The sequence below is a fragment of the Tachypleus tridentatus genome, chromosome 7 (assembly GCF_004210375.1).
Source record: "Tachypleus tridentatus isolate NWPU-2018 chromosome 7, ASM421037v1, whole genome shotgun sequence".
In the NCBI taxonomy this organism is placed as follows: Eukaryota; Metazoa; Arthropoda; class Merostomata; order Xiphosura; family Limulidae; genus Tachypleus; species Tachypleus tridentatus.
Window position 1 is genome coordinate 115,318,717 of NC_134831.1, and position 20,857 is coordinate 115,339,573.

Below are 20,857 nucleotides of genomic sequence, written 5' to 3' on the forward strand. Positions count from 1 at the left end.
ATAGATTATATGATTTTTGTATCGGATGAGACAATAGCATAGAGATATACCTTTAATATATTACGAACCATGACGTCTGTCAGCACTGTATACAATCTTATGTGTTTGTCTATCTCCAGTTTGAAAAACCGTGCACGTTAGCAAAGTTCAACTTTTAATTTTGAAATGACACGAGAACAGGAACAAATAATGTTAATGTTAAATGTTATTTCACAATCAGGATATTTTACACTAAATTGTTAAGAACTAATCACACTAACATTCACATTTTAGAATGTGATGTAACTTAATAAAAATGTAGGTTAACCATATGTTACTGTTGAGCAGCTCTTAGCACGTCTGAAACGTTCAACAATTACTTGTCACATAATTTTAGATATGAATAAACCAAGAATACAACAGGATTAACCTTTTTAAGGTATATAAAATAATTTAAACTAATAGATCAAATTAAACTTTTTCATCATTAGAATATTTTATTGTTGGCACGTAAAGCAGAACACGTCTGTGATACGTTTCAGTAATCACACAGACATGTTTCGTATTAATAAAATATTAATTATTAACATATATTAAATATTCTAATACTACAAATACACAAAGTGTTCTAATATTACATATCTATTAACTGGTTTTACTATCACCAACGTCTGTGTATCACCATCCTAGTTTGTTTCTTTTATTGTCTTACTACATTGTTCTGTGTATTACCGTACTACATTGTTCTGTGTATTACCGTACTATATTGTCTCTTCGTATTACCATACTATATTGTTCCTTTATATTTCCGTTCTATTTTGTTTCTTTGTATTGCGGTATTGTATAGTCTCTTTGTGTTACCGTATTTTGTCTCTTTGTATTACCATACTATTTTGTCTCATTGTATTACCGAACTATTTTGTCTCTTTATATTACCGAACTATTTTATTTCTTTGTATTGCTGTATTATATTGTCTCTTTGTATTACTATACTGTTTTGTATCTTTTTACTAACGTACTATAATGTCTCTGTGTATTATTGTAGTATATTGTCTCTGTGTATTATTGTAGTATATTGTCTCTGTGTATTACTGTAGTATATTCTCTCTGTATATTACTGTAGTATATTGTCTCTGTGTATTATTGTAGTATATTGTCTCTGTGTGTTATTGTAGTATATTGTCTCTGTGTATTATTGTAGTATATTGTCTCTGTGTATTATTGTAGTATATTGTCTCTGTGTATTAACGTACTATAATATCTCTGTATATTATTGTAGTATATTATCTCTGTGTATTATCGTAGTATATTGTCTCTGTATATTACTGTAGTATATTGTCTCTGTGTATTAACGTACTATAATGTCTTTGTATATTACTGTAGTATATTGTCTCTGTGTATTATTGTAGTATATTGTCTCTGTATATTATTGTAGTATATTGTCTCTGAGTATTAACATACTATAATGTCCCTGTGTATTACCGTACTATTATTGTATCGGTGTATTGCCATACTATATTGTCCCTATGTGTTACCGTACTATTCTTGTATCTGTGTATTGCCGTACTATAATGTCTCTCTGTGTTACCATACTATCATTGTATCTGTGTATTGACGTACTATAATGTCTCTCTGTGTTACCGTACTATCATTGTATCTGTGTATTGCCGTACTATATTGTCCCTGTGTGTTACCGTACTATTATTGTATATGTGTATTGCCGTACTATAATGTCTCTCTGTGTTACCGTACTATTATTTATCTGTGTATTGTCGTACTATATTATCTCTGTGCATTACCGTACTACATTGTCTCTATGTATTATCGTAGTGTGTTGTCTCTGTGTATTACCGTACCATATTGTTTTTGTATATTAACGTACCATTTTGTACCTGTGTATTTCCGTACGATATTGTCTTTGTGTGTTACCGTACCTTTGTTTCTTTATATATCCGAACTATATTATATTTCTTTATATATAAACAATTAAATCCTTGTATTTTATAATAACGTGGAGGATGTATACAGAGAGTCTCTTATGTCTAGTACTAATATTGATAAAGCCCAGTATAAAAACTGTAACATTAATTGGTGCTTGTACAAGATATAACTTTGGCTTCAATGAGAATATTCTAGAATATTAATAACTTTCCCTCAATAAAACAGCTACTAACTAAAGAAAGATTTGTGAACACATACTAGTAGTTAAGTTCGTGGAAATAATTTCACATTTAGAATTTGGAAAATCCATGGGAAATGTGAAGTCTGTAAGACATTCCTTTATCTACCTGTAAACGACACGTTCATTTCCACACGTTTCGTTATCTGTTTTCCTTTTCGGTCTTACAACATTATAATATCTTATCTCTAGCACTTACATAAATTTCCCTTCGACAATACAAGGGCTGAAGAAATAACAGTAAGGTGCTGCACTCTATCATTTTGTGGCTTAGTGAATGTTTGTCAGCAAATTTCGATATAAAAACTTTTCAGATATTAAATAACTAAATTATTTTCACAAGAACAGTCAGAAGTTATCGAACAGGTTGTGAAGATTTGCTCTAACAACAGTGTCAGTTTAAACATTGTTAATAAAACGGTTTTTATTCGCTGTAATACAGACTTTGTAAGTGTATACATGATTAATAAAACGGTTTTTATTCGCTCTAATACAGACTTTGTAAGTTTAAACATGGTTAATAAAACGGTTTTTACTTGCTATAATACATTCTCTGTAAGTTTGAATATGGTTAATAAAATGTTTTTTACTTGCTATAATACATTCTCTGTAAGTTTAAAGATGGTTAATAAAACGGTTTTTATTCGCTGTAATACATTCTCTGTAAGTTTAAAGATGGTTAATAAAACGGTTTTTATTCGCTGTAATACATTCTCTGTAAGTTTAAAGATGGTTAATAAAACGGTTTTTATTCGCTGTAATACATTCTCTGTAAGTTTAAACATGGTTAATAAAACGGTTTTTATTCGCTGTAATACATTCTCTGTACGTTTAAACATGGTTAATAAAACGGTTTTTATTCACTGTAATACATTCTCTAAGTTTAAACATGGTTAATAAAACGGTTTTCACTTGCTGTAATACAGACAGTGTATGTTCAAATATAGTTAATAAAATGGTTCTATTTACTATAATGCAGACTGAAATGTTTATAAATGTATCCAGAGAAGACGAACATTGATTATTACCTAGTATGTTCACTCAGTAGTGTTTTGAATTTTTAAAACTAACATTAATTAATTTTCTATTCATAACAACGAGTAATAATACTCTTTTGTTTTTCTCTCTTTGCGTGTTTGACTTTCATTCATTGCAAGAATGGTGTATTTGGTGGATGGTTAATGGTCAAAGAACAATAGTTTTTAAATGTAATTTACTACTACGATTATCTCTCAGTAAAATGTCACTGGCCAGTTCGGTGTTACTACGATTATCTTTCAGTAACATGTTACTGGCCAGTTCGGTGTTACTACGATTATCTTTCAGTAACATGTTACTGGCCAGTTCGGTGCTACTACGATTATCTCTCAGTAAAATGTTACTGGCCAGTTCGGTGTTACTACGATTATCTTTCAGTAACATGTTACTGGCCAGTTAGGTATTACTACGATTATCTTTCAGTAAAATGTTACTGGCCAGTTAGGTATTACTACGATTATCTTTCAGTAAAATGTTACTGGCCAGTTAGATATTACTACGATTACCTTTCAGTAACATGTTACTGGCCAGTTAGGTATTACTACGATTATCTTTCAATAACATGTTACTGGCCAGTTCGGTGCTACTACGATTATCTCTCAGTAAAATGTTACTGGCCAGTTCGGTGTTACTACGATTATCTTTCAGTAACATGTTACTGGCCAGTTAAATATTACTACGATTATCTTTCAGTAAAATGTTACTGGCCAGTTTAATACTACTACGATTATCTTTCAGTAACATGTTACTGGCCAGTTAGGTATTACTACGATTATCTTTCAGTAAAATGTTACTGGCCAGTTTAATATTACTACGATTATCTTTCAGTAAAATGTTACTGGCCAGTTTAATACTACTACGATTATCTTTCAGTAAAATGTTACTGGCCAGTTTAATACTACTACGATTATCTTTCAGTAAAATGTTACTGGCCAGTTAGATATTACTACGATTATCTTTCAATAACATGTTACTGGCCAGTTAGGTATTACTACGATTATCTTTCAGTAAAATGTTACTGGCCAGTTTAATACTACTACGATTATCTCTCAGTAAAATGTTACTGGCCAGTTCGGTGTTACTACGATTATCTTTCAATAACATGTTACTGGCCAGTTAGATATTACTACGATTATCTTTCAGTAAAATGTTACTGGCCAGTTAGATATTACTACGATTATCTTTCAATAACATGTTACTGGCCAGTTAGATATTACTACGATTATCTTTCAGTAAAATGTTACTGGCCAGTTTAATACTACTACGATTATCTTTCAGTAAAATGTTACTGGCCAGTTTAATACTACTACGATTATCTCTCAGTAAAATGTTACTGGCCAGTTCGGTGTTACTACGATTATCTTTCAGTAACATGTTACTGGCCAGTTAGATATTACTACGATTATCTTTCAGTAAAATGTTACTGGCCAGTTACGTATTACTACGATTATCTTTCAGTAAAATGTTACTGGCCAGTTAGGTATTACTACGATTATCTTTCAATAACATGTTACTGGCCAGTTAGATATTACTACGATTATCTTTCAGTAAAATGTTACTGGCCAGTTTAATACTACTACGATTATCTTTCAGTAAAATGTTACTGGCCAGTTTAATATTACTACGATTATCTTTCAATAACATGTTACTGGCCAGTTAGATATTACTACGATTATCTTTCAGTAAAATGTTACTGGCCAGTTAGGTATTACTACGATTATCTTTCAGTAAAATGTTACTGGCCAGTTAGATATTACTACGATTATCTTTCAATAACATGTTACTGGCCAGTTAGATATTACTACGATTATCTTTCAGTAAAATGTTACTGGCCAGTTTAATACTACTACGATTATCTTTCAGTAAAATGTTACTGGCCAGTTAGGTATTACTACGATTATCTTTCAGTAAAATGTTACTGGCCAGTTAGGTATTACTACGATTATCTTTCAGTAAAATGTTACTGGCCAGTTAGGTATTACTACGATTATCTTTCAGTAAAATGTTACTGGCCAGTTAGATATTACTACGATTACCTTTCAGTAACATGTTACTGGCCAGTTAGGTATTACTACGATTATCTTTCAATAACATGTTACTGGCCAGTTAGATATTACTACGATTATCTTTCAGTAAAATGTTACTGGCCAGTTTAATACTACTACGATTATCTTTCAGTAAAATGTTACTGGCCAGTTAGGTATTACTACGATTATCTTTCAGTAAAATGTTACTGGCCAGTTAGATATTACTACGATTATCTTTCAGTAAAATGTTACTGGCCAGTTAGGTATTACTACGATTTTCTTTCAGTAACATGTTACTGGCCAGTTAGGTATTACTACAGTTATCTTTCAGTCACATGTCACTGGCCAGTTAGGTATTACTACGATTATCTTTCAGTAAAATGTTACTGGCCAGTTACGTAATATTTATTTCAACACCAGCTTTCACCATAAACCTGTCGGAGATAAAAGTTTCAAAAATCCTGTTACATTTGAGACAAACTTTCGTAACACCACATTTACACGACAAACGGAAGTCGTTTTACTCAGAACTTCTCAATATCGACTGACTATTGAAAGTCATTATTTCTTTCCCAGCATAATTCACCCAAAAACAGAATAAGCAGAACAAATATATTCTAATTACACCTTGTATCAGTATTCAGATTACATTAAACACTAACATCCTGATCGCATTGTACACTAATATTCTAATTAGATTGTACACTAATATTCTGATTAGATTGTACACTAATATTCTGATTACATTGTACACTGATATTTTGATTATACTGTCCATCCATATTCTGATTACGATGTACACTAATATTGTGATTATACTGTCCATCCATATTATAATTACATTGTATATTAATATTCTGATTACACTGTCCATCCACATTCTGATTACATTATACACTAATATTCTGATTATACTGTCCATCCATATTCTCATTACGTTGTACACTAATATTGTGATTATACAGTTCATCCATATTCTGATTACGTAGTACACTAATATTCTGATTATACTGTTCATCCATATTCTGATTACGTTGTACACTAATAATGTGATTATACTGTCCACCCATATTCTGATTACGTTGTACATTAATATTCTGATTATACTGTCCATCCATATTCCCATTACGTTGTACACTAATATTCTGATTATACTGTCCATCCATATTCTTATTACATTGTACATTAATATTCTGATTATACTGTCCATCCATATTGTGATTACATTGTACATTAATATTCTGATTATACTGTCCCTCCATATTCTGATTACATTGTACACTAATATTCTGATTACATTGTACACTAATATTCTGATTATACTGTCAATCCATATTTTGATTACGTTGTACACTAATATTGTGATTATACTGTCCATCCATATTCTGATTACATTCTACACTAATATTCTGATTATACTGTCCATCCATATTCCCATTACGTTGTACACTAATATTCTGATTATACTGTCCATCCATATTCTTATTACATTGTACATTAATATTCTGATTATACTGTCCATCCATATTGTGATTACATTGTACATTAATATTCTGATTATACTGTCCCTCCATATTCTGATTACATTGTACACTAATATTCTGATTACATTGTACATTAATATTGTGATTATACTGTTCATCCATATCCTGATTACGTTGTACACTAATATTGTGATTATACTGTCCATCCATATTATAATTACATTGTACATTAATATTGTGATTATACTGTTCATCCATATTCTGATTACGTTGTACACTAATATTGTGATTTTACTGTCCATCCATATTTTGATTACGTTGTACACTAATATTGTGATTATACTGTCCATCCATATTTTAATTACGTTGTACACTAATATTGTGATTATACTGTTCATCGATATTCTGATTACATTGTACACTAATATTCTGATTATACTGTCCATCCATATTCTGATTACGTTGTACACTAATATTCTGATTATACTGTCCATCCATATTATGATTACATTGTACATTAATATTCTGATTATACAGTCCATCCATATTCTGATTACGTTGTACACTAATATTCTGATTATACTGTCCATCCATATTCTGATTACGTTGTACACTAATATTCTGATTACACAGTCCATTCCTATTCTGATTACGTTGTACACTAATATTCTGATTATACTGTCCATCCATATTCTGATTACGTTGTACACTAATATTCTGATTATACTGTCCATCCATATTATGATTACATTGTACACTAATATTCTGATTATACTGTCCATCCATATTCTGATTACGTTGTACACTAATATTGTGATTATACTGTTCATCGATATTCTGATTACGTTGTACACTAATATTGTGATTATACTGTCCATCCATATTCTGATTACATTGCACACTAATATTCTGATTATACTGTCCATCCATTTTCTGATTACGTTGTACACTAATATTCTGATTATACTGTCCATCCATATTCTGATTACATTGTACATTAATATTGTGATTATACTGTTCATCCATTTTCTGATTACGTTGTACATTAATATTGTGATTATACTGTTCATCCATATTCTGATTACGTTGTACACTAATATTGTGATTATACTGTCGATCCATATTCTGATTACATTGTACACTAATATTCTGATTATACTGTCCATCCATATTCTGATTACATTGTACATTAATATTGTGATTATACTGTTCATCCATATTCTGATTACGTTGTACACTAATATTGTGATTATACTGTCCATCCATATTCTGATTACATTGTACATTAATATTCTGATTATACAGTCCATCCCTATTCTGATTACGTTGTACACTAATATTGTGATTATACTGTCCATCCATATTCTGATTACGTTGTACACTAATATTGTGATTATACTGGCCATCCATATTCTTATTACATCGTACATTAATATTCTGATTATACTTGTGCATCCATATTCTGATTACGTTGTACACTAATATTCTGATTATACTGTCCATCCATATAATGATTACATTGTACATTAATATTCTAATTATACAGTCCATACCTATTCTGATTACGTTGTACACTAATATTGTGATTATACTATCCATTCATATTCTGATTACATTGTACATTAATATTCTGATTATACTGTCCATCCATATTCTGATTACGTTGTACACTAATATTCTTATTATACTGTTCTTCTATATTCTGATTACGTTGTACACTAATATTGTGATTATACTGTCCATCCATACTATGATTACATTGTACATTGATATTATAATTATACTGTCGATTCATATTCTGATTACATTGTAGACTAATATTCTGATTATACTGTACATCCATATTATGATTACGTTGTAATTAATATTCTGATTACGTTGTACATTAATATTCTGATTATACTGTCCATCCATATTCTCATTACATTGTACACTAATATTGTGATTATACTGTCCATCTATATTCTGATTACATTGCACATTAATATTGTGATTATACTGTTCATCCAAATTCTGATTACGTTGTACACTAATATTGTGATTATACTGTCCATCCATATTATGATTACGTTGTAATTAATATTCTGATTACGTTGTACATTAATATTCTTATTATACTGTCCATCCATATTCTGATTACATTGTACACTAATATTTTGATTATACTGTCCATCCTTATTCTGATTACATTGTACACTAATATTCTGAATATTCTGTCCATCCATATTCTGATTACGTTGTACACTAATATTCTGATTATACTGTCCATCCATATAATGATTACATTGTACATTAATATTCTAATTATACAGTCCATACCTATTCTGATTACGTTGTACACTAATATTGTGATTATACTGTCCATCCATATTGTGATTACGTTGTACACTAATATTGTTATTATACTGTCCATCCATATTCTTATTACATTGTACATTAATATTCTGATTATGCTGTCCATCCATATTGTGATTACATTGTACACTAATATTCTGATTATACTGTCCATCCATATTCTGATTACGTTGTACACTAATATTGTGATTATACTGTCCATCTATATTCTGATTACATTGTACATTAATATTGTGATTATACTGTTCATCCAAATTCTGATTACGTTGTACACTAATATTGTGATTATACTGTCCATCCATATTCTGATTACATTGTACACTAATATTCTGATTATACTGTCCATCCATATTCTGATTATACTGTCCATCCATATTCTGATTACGTTGTACACTAATTTTGTGATTATACTGTACATCCATTTTCTGATTACATTGTACACTAATATTCTGATTATACGGTCCATCCATATTCTGATTACGTTGTATATTAATATTCTGATTATACTGTCCATCCATATTCTGATTACGTTCTACAATAATATTCTGATTATACTGACCATCCATATTCTGATTACTTTGTACACTAATTTTGTGATTATACTGTCCATTCATATTCTGATTACATTGTACATTAATATTCTGATTATACTGTCCATCCTTATTCTGATTACATTGTACATTGATATTCTAATTATACTGTCGATTCATATTCTGATTACGTTGTACACTAATATTGTGATTATACTGTTCATCAATATTCTGATTACGTTTACACTAATATTCTGATAATACTGTTTATCCATATTCTGATTACGTTGTTCACTCATATTGTGATTATTCTGTTCATTCATATTCTGATTACGTTGTATACTAATATTCTGATTATACTGTCGATTCATATTCTGATTACATTGTATACTAATATTCTGATTATACTGTCCATCTATATTCTGATTACGTTGTACACTAATATTCTGACTATACTGTTCATCCATATTTTGATTACGTTGTACAATAATATTCTGATTATACTGTTTATCCATATTCTGATTACGTTGTACACTAATATTCTGATTATACTGTCCATCCATATTCTTATTACGTTGTACATTAATATTGTGTTTATACTGTTCATCGATATTCTGATTACGTTGTACACTAATATTGTGATTATACTGTCCATCCATATTCTGATTACGTTGTACACCAATATTCTGATTATACTGTCCATCCATATTATGATTTCATTGTACATTAATATTCTGATTATACTGTCCATCCATATTCTGATTACATTGTACATTAATATTCTCATTATACAGACCATCCATATTCTGATTACGTTGTACACTAATATTCTGATTATACAGTCCATACATATTCTGATTACGATTTACACTAATTTTCTGATTATACTGTCCATCCATATTCTGATTACATTGTACATTAATATTGTGATTATACTCTTCATCCATATTCTGATTACGTTGTACATTAACATTCTTATTATACTGTTCTTCCATATTCTGATTACGTTGTACACTAATATTGTGATTATATTGTCCATCCATACTATGATTACATTGTACATTGATATTCTGATTATACTGTCCATCCATATTCTGATTACGTTGTACACTAATATTCTTATTATATTGTTCTTCCATATTCTGATTACGTTGTACACTAATATTGTGATTATACTGTTCTTCCATATTCTGATTACGTTGTATACTAATATTGTGATTATACTGTCCATCCATACCATGATTGCATTGTACATTGATATTCTGATTATACTGTCGATTCATATTCTGATTACATTGTATATTAATATTCTGATTATACTGTCCATCCATATTCTGATTACGTTGTACACTAATATTCTGACTATACTGTTCATCCATATTTTGATTACGTTGTACAATAATACTCTGATTATACTGTTTATCCATATTCTGATTACGTTGTACACTAATATTCTGATTATACTGTCCATCCATATTCTTATTACGTTGTACACTAATATTGTGATTATACTGTCCATCCATATTCTGATTACATTGCACACTAATATTCTGATTATACTGTCCATCCATTTTCTGATTACGTTGTACACTAATATTGTGATTATACTGTTCATCAATATTCTGATTACGTTTACACTAATATTCTGATTATATTGTTCATCCATATTCTGATTACGTTGTATACTAACATTCTTATTATACTGTTCTTCCATATTCTGATTACGTTGTACACTAATATTGTGATTATACTGTTCATCCATATTCTCATTACGTTTACACTAATATTCTGATTATACTGTTCATCCATATTCTGATTACGTTGTATACTAATATTGTGATTATACTGTCCATCCATATTCTGATTACTTTGTACACTAATATTGTGATTATACTGTCATTCCATATTCTGATTACATTGTTCATTAATATACTGATTATACTGTCCATCCATATTCTGATTACGTTGTACACTAATATTCTTATTATACTGTTCTTCGATATTCTGATTACGTTGTACACTTACATTGTGATTATACTGTCCATCCATACTATGATTACGTTGTACACCAATATTCTGATTATACTGTCCATCCATATAATAATTTCATTGTACCTTAATATTCTGATTACATTGTACACTAATATTCTGATTATATTGTCCATCCATATTCTGATTACGTTGTACACTAATATTGTGATTATACTGTCCATCCATATTCTGATTACGTTGTACACTAATATTCTGATTATACTGTCCATCCATATTCTGATTATATTGTACACTAATATTCTGATTATACTGACCATCCATATTCTGATTACGTTGTACACTAATATTCTGATTATACTGTCCATCCATATTCTGATTACATTGTACACTAATATTCTGATTATACTGTCCATCCATATTCTGATTACGTTGTACACTAATATTGTGATTACACTGTCCATCCATATTCTGATTACATTGTACATTAATATACTGATTATACTGTCCATCCATATTCTGATTACGTTGTACACTAATATTCTGATTATATTGTTCATCCATATTCTGATTACGTTGTATACTAATCTTGTGATTATACTATCCATCCATATTCTGATTACGTTGTACACTAATATTCTTATTATACTGTTCTTCCATATTCTGATTACGTTGTACACTAATATTGTGATTATACTGTCCATCCATACTATGATTACATTGTACATTGATATTCTGAATATACTGTCGATTCATATTCTAATTATACTGTTCATCCATATTCTGATTACATTGTACACTAATATTCTGATTATACTGTCCATATATATTCTGATTACATTGTACACTAATATTCTGATTATACTGTCCATCCATATTCTGATTACGTTGTACACTAATATTGTGATTATACTGTTCATCCATATTCTCATTACGTTTACACTAATATTCTGATTATACTGTTCATCCATATTCTGATTACGTTGTATACTAATATTGTGATTATACTGTCCATCCATATTCTGATTACTTTGTACACTAATATTGTGATTATACTGTCCATCCATATTCTGATTACATTGTTCATTAATATACTGATTATACTGTCCATCCATATTCTGATTACGTTGTACACTTACATTGTGATTATACTGTCCATCCATACTATGATTACGTTGTACACCAATATTCTGATTATACTGTCCATCCATATTATAATTTCATTGTACATTAATATTCTGATTATACTGTCCATCCATATTCTGATTACATTGTACACTAATATTCTGATTATACTGTCCATCCATATTATGATTACATTGTACATTAATATTCTGATTATACTGTCCATCCCTATTCTGATTACTTTGAACACTAATATTCTGATTATACTGTCCATCCATATTCTGATTACGTTGTACACTAATATTCTGATTATACTCTTCATTCATATTTTGATTACGTTATACACTAATATTCTGATTATACTGTTCATCCATATTCTGATTACATTGTACACTAATATTCTGATTATACTGACCATCCATATTCTGATTACGTTGTACACTAATATTCTGATTATACTGTCCATCCATATTCTGATTACACTGTTTATCAATATTCTCATTACACCATGTATCAATATTCTCATTACACCATGTATCAATATTCACATTACACCATGTATCAATATTCTCATTACACCATGTATGAATATTCACATTACACCATATATCAATATTCTCATTACACCATGTATCAATATTCACATTACACCATGTATCAATATTCTCATTACACCATGTATGAATATTCACATTACACCATATATCAATATTCTCATTACACCATGTATCAATATTCTCATTACTCCATATATCAATATTCTCATTACACCATGTATCAATATTCTCATTACACCATGTATCAATATTCAAATTACACCATGTATCAATATTCTCATTACTCCATATATCAATATTCTCATTACACCATGTATCAATATTCTCATTACACCATGTATCAATATTCACATTACACCATGCATCAATATTCTCATTACTCCATATATCAATATTCTCATTACACCATGTATCTATATTCTCATTACACCATGTATCAATATTCTCATTACACCATGTATCAATATTCTCATTACCCCATGTATCAATATTCTCATTACACCATGTATCAATATTCACATTACACCATGTATCAAAATTCACATTACACCATGTATCAATATTCTCATTACATGATGTATCTATTTTCTCATTACACCATGTATCAATATTCTGATTACACTGTTTATCAATATTCTCATTACACTATGTATCAATATTCTCATTACACCATGTATCAATATTCACATTACACCATGTATCAATATTCTCATTACACCATGTATCAATATGCACATTACACCATGTATCAATATTCTCATTACACCATGTATCAATATGCACATTACACCATGTATCAATATTCTCATTACACCATGTATCAATATGCACATTACACCATGTATCGATATGCACATTACTCCATATATCAATATTCTCATAACACCATGTATCTATGTTCTCATTACACCATGTATCAATATTCTCATTACACCATGTATCTATGTTCTCATTACACCATGTATCTATGTTCTCATTACACCATGTATCGATGTTCTCATTACACCATGTATCAATATTCTTATTACACCATGTATCAATATTCTCATAACACCATGTATCAATATTCTCATAACACTGTACATCAATGTTGTTATTTTTTTTAGTGTTGATTAAAGTAACAGATGTAGTTAAATATCTGCAATTTGTTTCTTTGTTTATCTTCAATATTAATAGGTTTCAGTTTCTACTTTTTATATGAAAAATAGGTCATACGTCTTTCGTATGTTCTATAGCCATACGAGTGATTTTTTCTGAATTCATGTCTTATAATCTTACGAATTGTCTTCTCTTAACTCATGTCTCATACTCTGACGAATGATGTTTTCTTAACTCGTATCTTATTTTTTGTCTCATAATGTTAAGAGAGAACCTTTCTTAATTCATGTTTTATATTCTTACTGGTGTTACTGTTTAAACTGATATATTAATACCTTACGGGTGATCCTTTCTTTACTTATTTCTTATAATCTTATGAGATGTTTATTTTATTTGTGTCTTATTTTCTAACAAGTGACTCGTCCTTTACTAATGTCTCATAACCTTACAGATGATTATATGTCTTATGTCTCATAATATTCACTAATGTTGACCGTTCCAGTCTGAGGCGAATTATGCTTATTAATGCCTAACATCAGAGTTTCCATAGTAACAAACTTCCTGCGAAGGAAGGTGAGATCAGTCTGATAATCCACACCTCGATACACGTTTCACGTACAGTAGACGGTGGCTTGCGAAACCACGTCAAGAACTGTTTGTTTTGAATTTCGCGTAAAGCTACACTAGGGCTACCTGCGTTAGCCATCCTCTCTTATTTAGCAGTGTATGACTAGATTGAAGACAGCTTGTCATCATCACCCACCGCCAACTCTTGGGCTACTCTTTTATCAAGGAATAGTGGGTTAGACCGTTATATAATAATATCTCACGTGTGAAAGGGCGAGCATGTTTGGTGTAAGAAGGATTCAAACCCGCGACCCTCAGATCGGGAGTCGAACGACCGAATCACCTGGCTATGCCAGGTCTATCCGGAACTGATACCGGACATTTATAACCATTTTCCCTTGATAAATCAAAACACTTCGAGAATTTATATCAAATTTTATTACCGTTTTAACTGGTAACTCAAAAGCAGCTAAAGCTAATAGTGGACCATTATAAATGTTTTACTTTGATAAACCAAAACATACATTAAGAAATGAAACAGAACTTTTATAGTGGACCATTATAAATGTTTTACTTTGATAAACCAAAACAAACATTGAGAAATGAAACAGAACTTTTATAGTGGACCATTATAAATGTTTTACTTTGATAAACCAAAACAAACATTGAGAAATGAAACAGAACTTTTATAGTGGACCATTATAAATGTTTTACTTTGATAAACCAAAACAAACATTGAGAAATGAAACAGAACTTTTATAGTGGACCATTATAAATGTTTTACTTTGATAAACTAAAACAAACATTGAGAAATGAAACAGAACTTTTATAGTGGACCATTATAAATGTTTTACTTTGATAAACCAAAACAAACATTGAGAAATGAAACAGAACTTTTATAGTGGACCATTATAAATGTTTTACTTTGATAAACCAAAACAAACATTGAGAAATGAAACAGAACTTTTATAGTGGACCATTATAAATGTTTTACTTTGATAAACCAAAACAAACATTGAGAAATGAAACAGAACTTTTATAGTGGACCATTATAAATGTTTTACTTTGATAAACCAAAACAAACATTGAGAAATGAAACAGAACTTTTATAGTGGACCATTATAAATGTTTTACTTTGATAAACTAAAACAAACATTGAGAAATGAAACAGAACTTTTATAGTGGACCATTATAAATGTTTTACTTTGATAAACCAAAACAAACATTGAGAAATGAAACAGAACTTTTATAGTGGACCATTATAAATGTTTTACTTTGATAAACCAAAACAAACATTGAGAAATGAAACAGAACTTTTATAGTGGACCATTATAAATGTTTTACTTTGATAAACTAAAACAAACATTGAGAAATGAAACAGAACTTTTATAGTGGACCATTATAAATGTTTTACTTTGATAAACCAAATGATACATTGAGAAATGAAACATAACTTTTATAGTGGACCATTATAAATGTTTTACTTTGATAAACCAAAACAAACATTGAGAAATGAAACAGAACTTTCATAGTGGACCATTATAAATGTTTTACTTTGATAAACTAAAACAAACATTGAGAAATGAAACAGAACTTTTATAGTGGACCATTATAAATATTTTACTTTGATAAACCAAAACAAACATTGAGAAATGAAACAGAACTTTTATAGTGGACCATTATAAATGTTTTACTTTGATAAACCAAATAATACATTGAGAAATGAAACAGAACTTTTATAGTGGACCATTATAAATGTTTTACTTTGATAAACCAAAACAAACATTGAGAAATGAAACAGAACTTTCATAGTGGACCATTATAAATGTTTTACTTTGATAAACCAAATGATACATTGAGAAATGAAACAGAACTTTTATAGTGGACCATTATAAATGTTTTACTTTGATAAACCAAAACAAACATTGAGAAATGAAACAGAACTTTTATAGTGGACCATTATAAATGTTTTACTTTGATAAACCAAAACAAACATTGAGAAATGAAACAGAACTTTTATAGTGGACCATTATAAATGTTTTACTTTGATAAACCAAAACAAACATTGAGAAATGAAACAGAACTTTTATAAAAATTTTCACTTGATATATCAAAACCCAACTAGAACAAATTTCTCAGAGTTTTCTATACTTTTTATTTTGATACTTTTCTGTCCATATAAAACTAGTCTTACATTAAACACCAGCAGGCATCTACTTGGCCATTTTAAGATTATTTCAAACAACGTGTTGAATGTTAGTTTTGGTAATTACGTTTAAAACTTTTTATTATAGTTTACTAATCTATTTCGGTTTACAATTTTAAAAGAGATAATGTTAAATAACATGAGAGTTGAGACCTTATCTTGTTGTTAGTCGTTTTAAATGGTTTAGAAACGTAGTCCATCTATTAATGTGTCAATCCATGTTTAAACGTTTACGCTCAACAAATAAAACTTGAATGGTACGAAATTCATGTATGTTTTATCAGATCGATACTCACCAGGTGAAAACACGCAGGAAACATCGTACTGTAAGTCACGGGAGGAAAACCCACGACGGTAGCCATGGTAATTTTAGTCAGTGTCTTTTGAGAAAATTCTCAGCTGATGAATTCACAGCACACAAAACTATTACGAACACAAATTAAATATGTAATTTCAATAAATTTACGTATGGAACTTCCTTCATTTTGAGACTCTGGTGTACCGAATAAAACCATTTATCTATTATTTTGAAATGCATGGAAGCGACCGAACCCGTTGTTTCATCAAGTTTGGAATTCTTAAACGTAAAGAGTTAAAAATCTGCCGCTCACGTGCCATGTACTCACTAGCTCGAGCCACAATTCACGCACAGGCAAGCTCTTTGTTGGCGCGCACTCTTCTCGTTCTTATGTGGTGTGTCGTCATGCTCTGACGCGGCTCAACAGAAAGGGACCCGCCTTAAAAGGTTTATTGACTCACTTTTATAAAATTAAAACACGCACCTATGTTTAGTCGAAAAGCACGTTGGACCTAGTTTAAATATTGCTACAACCAATCTTAAACGTTGTAACTAAAACCATAGACAGTGTATTGTTAATTTCGTTTTTATCAGGTCTGCATTATACAAAAATAGAATGGATAACCTGTGTTACAGGTTACATATTCATCGTATTTTGTAAGTGAAAGAAACGTAGTAGAATGTACACTTGTCTTATATAACATTCAAATGAATTTGAATAATTTACGACAGTCTTAGATCCTCTACTATGCATCTGAGTTTCTTTTGGTTTGTACGTCAGTTTTCCCATCTTTCTGTTCATCTACGATATATGTATACGTAAGAACTTAACAGTGATTGTTGAACCTAAGTTATATTTACAAAAATTTAACAGTGATTGTTGAAAGTAAGTTATATATATATATACATATATATACAAGAACTTGAGAGTGAATGTTGAACTTAAGATAAATTATATATAGATGAGAACTTGACAGTGATTCTTGAACCGAAATTATACCTATATAAGAACTTGACAATGATTGTTGAAGAAGAGTTATATATTTATATATATAAACATAACAGTGATTATTGAACCTAAGTTTTATATATATATATAAATTTGACGGTGATTGTTGAACCAGAGTTATATAGATATAAAAACTTAATAGTAATTGTTGAAAGTACATTATAGATACATATGTTAGAACTTAACACTGATTGTTGAACCATTGTCATAAATATATAAAAAACTTATATATACATAAGAACTTGACAGTGATTGTTCTACCAGAGTTATATATAAAAAATTTAACAGCGATTATTGAACCTAAGTTATATATATATATATATAGAAGTTCACAGTGAGTCTTGATCTAAAATTATATATATATACAATTAACAGTGATTCTTTAACCTAAGTCATATATATATATATATATATGTAAGAGCTTGTCAGTTGAACCAGAGTTATATATATACATATATACACTGCTGGCCAAAATCTTAAAGCCAATGAACATAAAGAAAAATATGCATTTTGCGTTGTTAGACTCAACCACTTATCTGAGTAGAGCTTCGAAAGATGAAAATAAGAAAAGGGAAAATAAATATAAAAAACCTTTCTAGATTCTAGAACCTAATCTATGTATATATATAAGAACTTGACAGTGATTCTCGAACCAGAGTCATACATATATATATATAAGAACAGTGACTGTTGAACCTGAGCTATATATATATACATATATAAGAACAGTGACTGTTGAAAGACATAGATATGTACGTACAGTCAAACATCGATATAAGGCGCTAGTTGGGGTCCAAAAAATTCGACCGCGTTGTATCTGATTACGCCTTATACCGATTTGATTATATATTTTTTTGACCCTCGGGGTGAGCGATAATGCAAAATTTACGCGTTTTGTAGTGAAATAAAGAAAAACAAACAAAACTACTTACACCAATGATATAGCATTTTTATTTTTTATTTTTATTTATTAAACTCAATTTTAAGACTGAAATTAAATGTAAAAAAGCAGAATTCTAAAGAAATTTATCGAATTCATTACTTTGATGGGGGCTGATATTCTAAAAGTAGTTCCGTCAGAGCAATCATGTGATCGTTTTTACGATTAGACGCTGATTAAAATTAGTTCAATTTTAAAAGTTAATACATATAGTAATTAATACAGCACTTCATGCCACTGTCACTGGTGTATGAGTGTATATGACTCATCCTTCGTCATCCATCGGTCGATCAAGGATGACTTGTGGTTTTAATGAAAATAAAGTGTTGATACTTCTTGCCTACGCACTGAGAGCTATCCTATGACTGGCAGGTTATGTACTTTACTGCAGTTGACAGGGCCAGGAATTATCACATGCAGGCCGGGGTTTGATCACAATATGCGGCGTGAAAACCATACAAAAAGATTGAAGTGGATTTGGTTTTGATTTTGATCACATTAACCGGCTGATTACATTAAGCAGTGGTAATATTAAGCGGCGGCCTCTGTAGAAACCCAAAAAATTTGGGGCCTAAGACCCCATCGCGCCCAACTGATTATCGCGCTTTATCGATGCGTTTTATATCGATGTTTACCTGTATTTATATCCTCTATGATATAAAGTCGTGACCTTGTGTATAAACTTAACAGTGATTATTGAGCCAGATTTATATATATATAAACATAACTCTTATTTTTGAACCTAAGTATATATATATATAGATGAACTTGACAGTGATTGTTAAAAGACATTTATATATATATAAACTTAAAAGTGATTGTTGAACCTCAGTTTATATATATATATACTTAAAAGTGATTGTTGAACCTCAGTTTATATATATATATATAATAACTTGGCAGTAATTGTTGAACTAGAATAGCATACCGCTCAAAAACAGTGAAGGAACAAGTACATATATCAGTATATTTTTGTCTTAACCAAATTTATGTATGAAAACGTATCCGTTCGTCTACAAGTGTATGTTTAAGCTTGTGAATGAAGTTTGAACAACTCAAACGAAACTTACCTCACTCAAGGGGAATACAACTCAAGGTTATATATAAGCCTGTATACGGTTGTTACGTGAGAATACAACTCAAGGTATCCTGTATGAGGTTGTTACGTGAAACTTTGCATTCATCATTAATTCTCGAAAGAAACACTAACATGCGGCTCGTTTTGTCAATATGTACCTTCATCTTGTGTGCCCAAGCAGTCAGGCGCCATCTGACAGAGAACGAGGTGGCCAGGGTGGTCCAGATGCTGGAGGATGTTCAGACTCAGGGGAGTGTGGTACAGCGCGTCGGTGTGCCACCAAGCGTCATCAATCGGCTTTGGCGACGCTACCAGGAGACGAACTCTTACGGCAGGAGGCCCGGTGAAGGCCGTCATTGCTGCACAGCAGCCAGAGACGACGGCTACATCGTGACTAC

At 30.3% G+C, this 20,857-nt stretch overlaps 1 protein-coding gene across 1 annotated transcript in view; it reads right to left on the minus strand.

Annotated features, from left to right (window-relative positions):
* LOC143256439 (inositol-trisphosphate 3-kinase homolog) overlaps positions 1-18,085 on the minus strand; it is a 50,397-nt gene extending 32,312 nt beyond the window's left edge. Inside the window, exon 1 of the mRNA XM_076513675.1 lies at positions 17,431-18,085. Within this exon, the coding sequence (XP_076369790.1) occupies positions 17,431-17,496 (66 nt within the window). The 5' untranslated portion in view covers positions 17,497-18,085. The remainder of the gene's footprint in view (positions 1-17,430) is intronic.
* Positions 18,086-20,857: the final 2,772 nt, after the last annotated feature.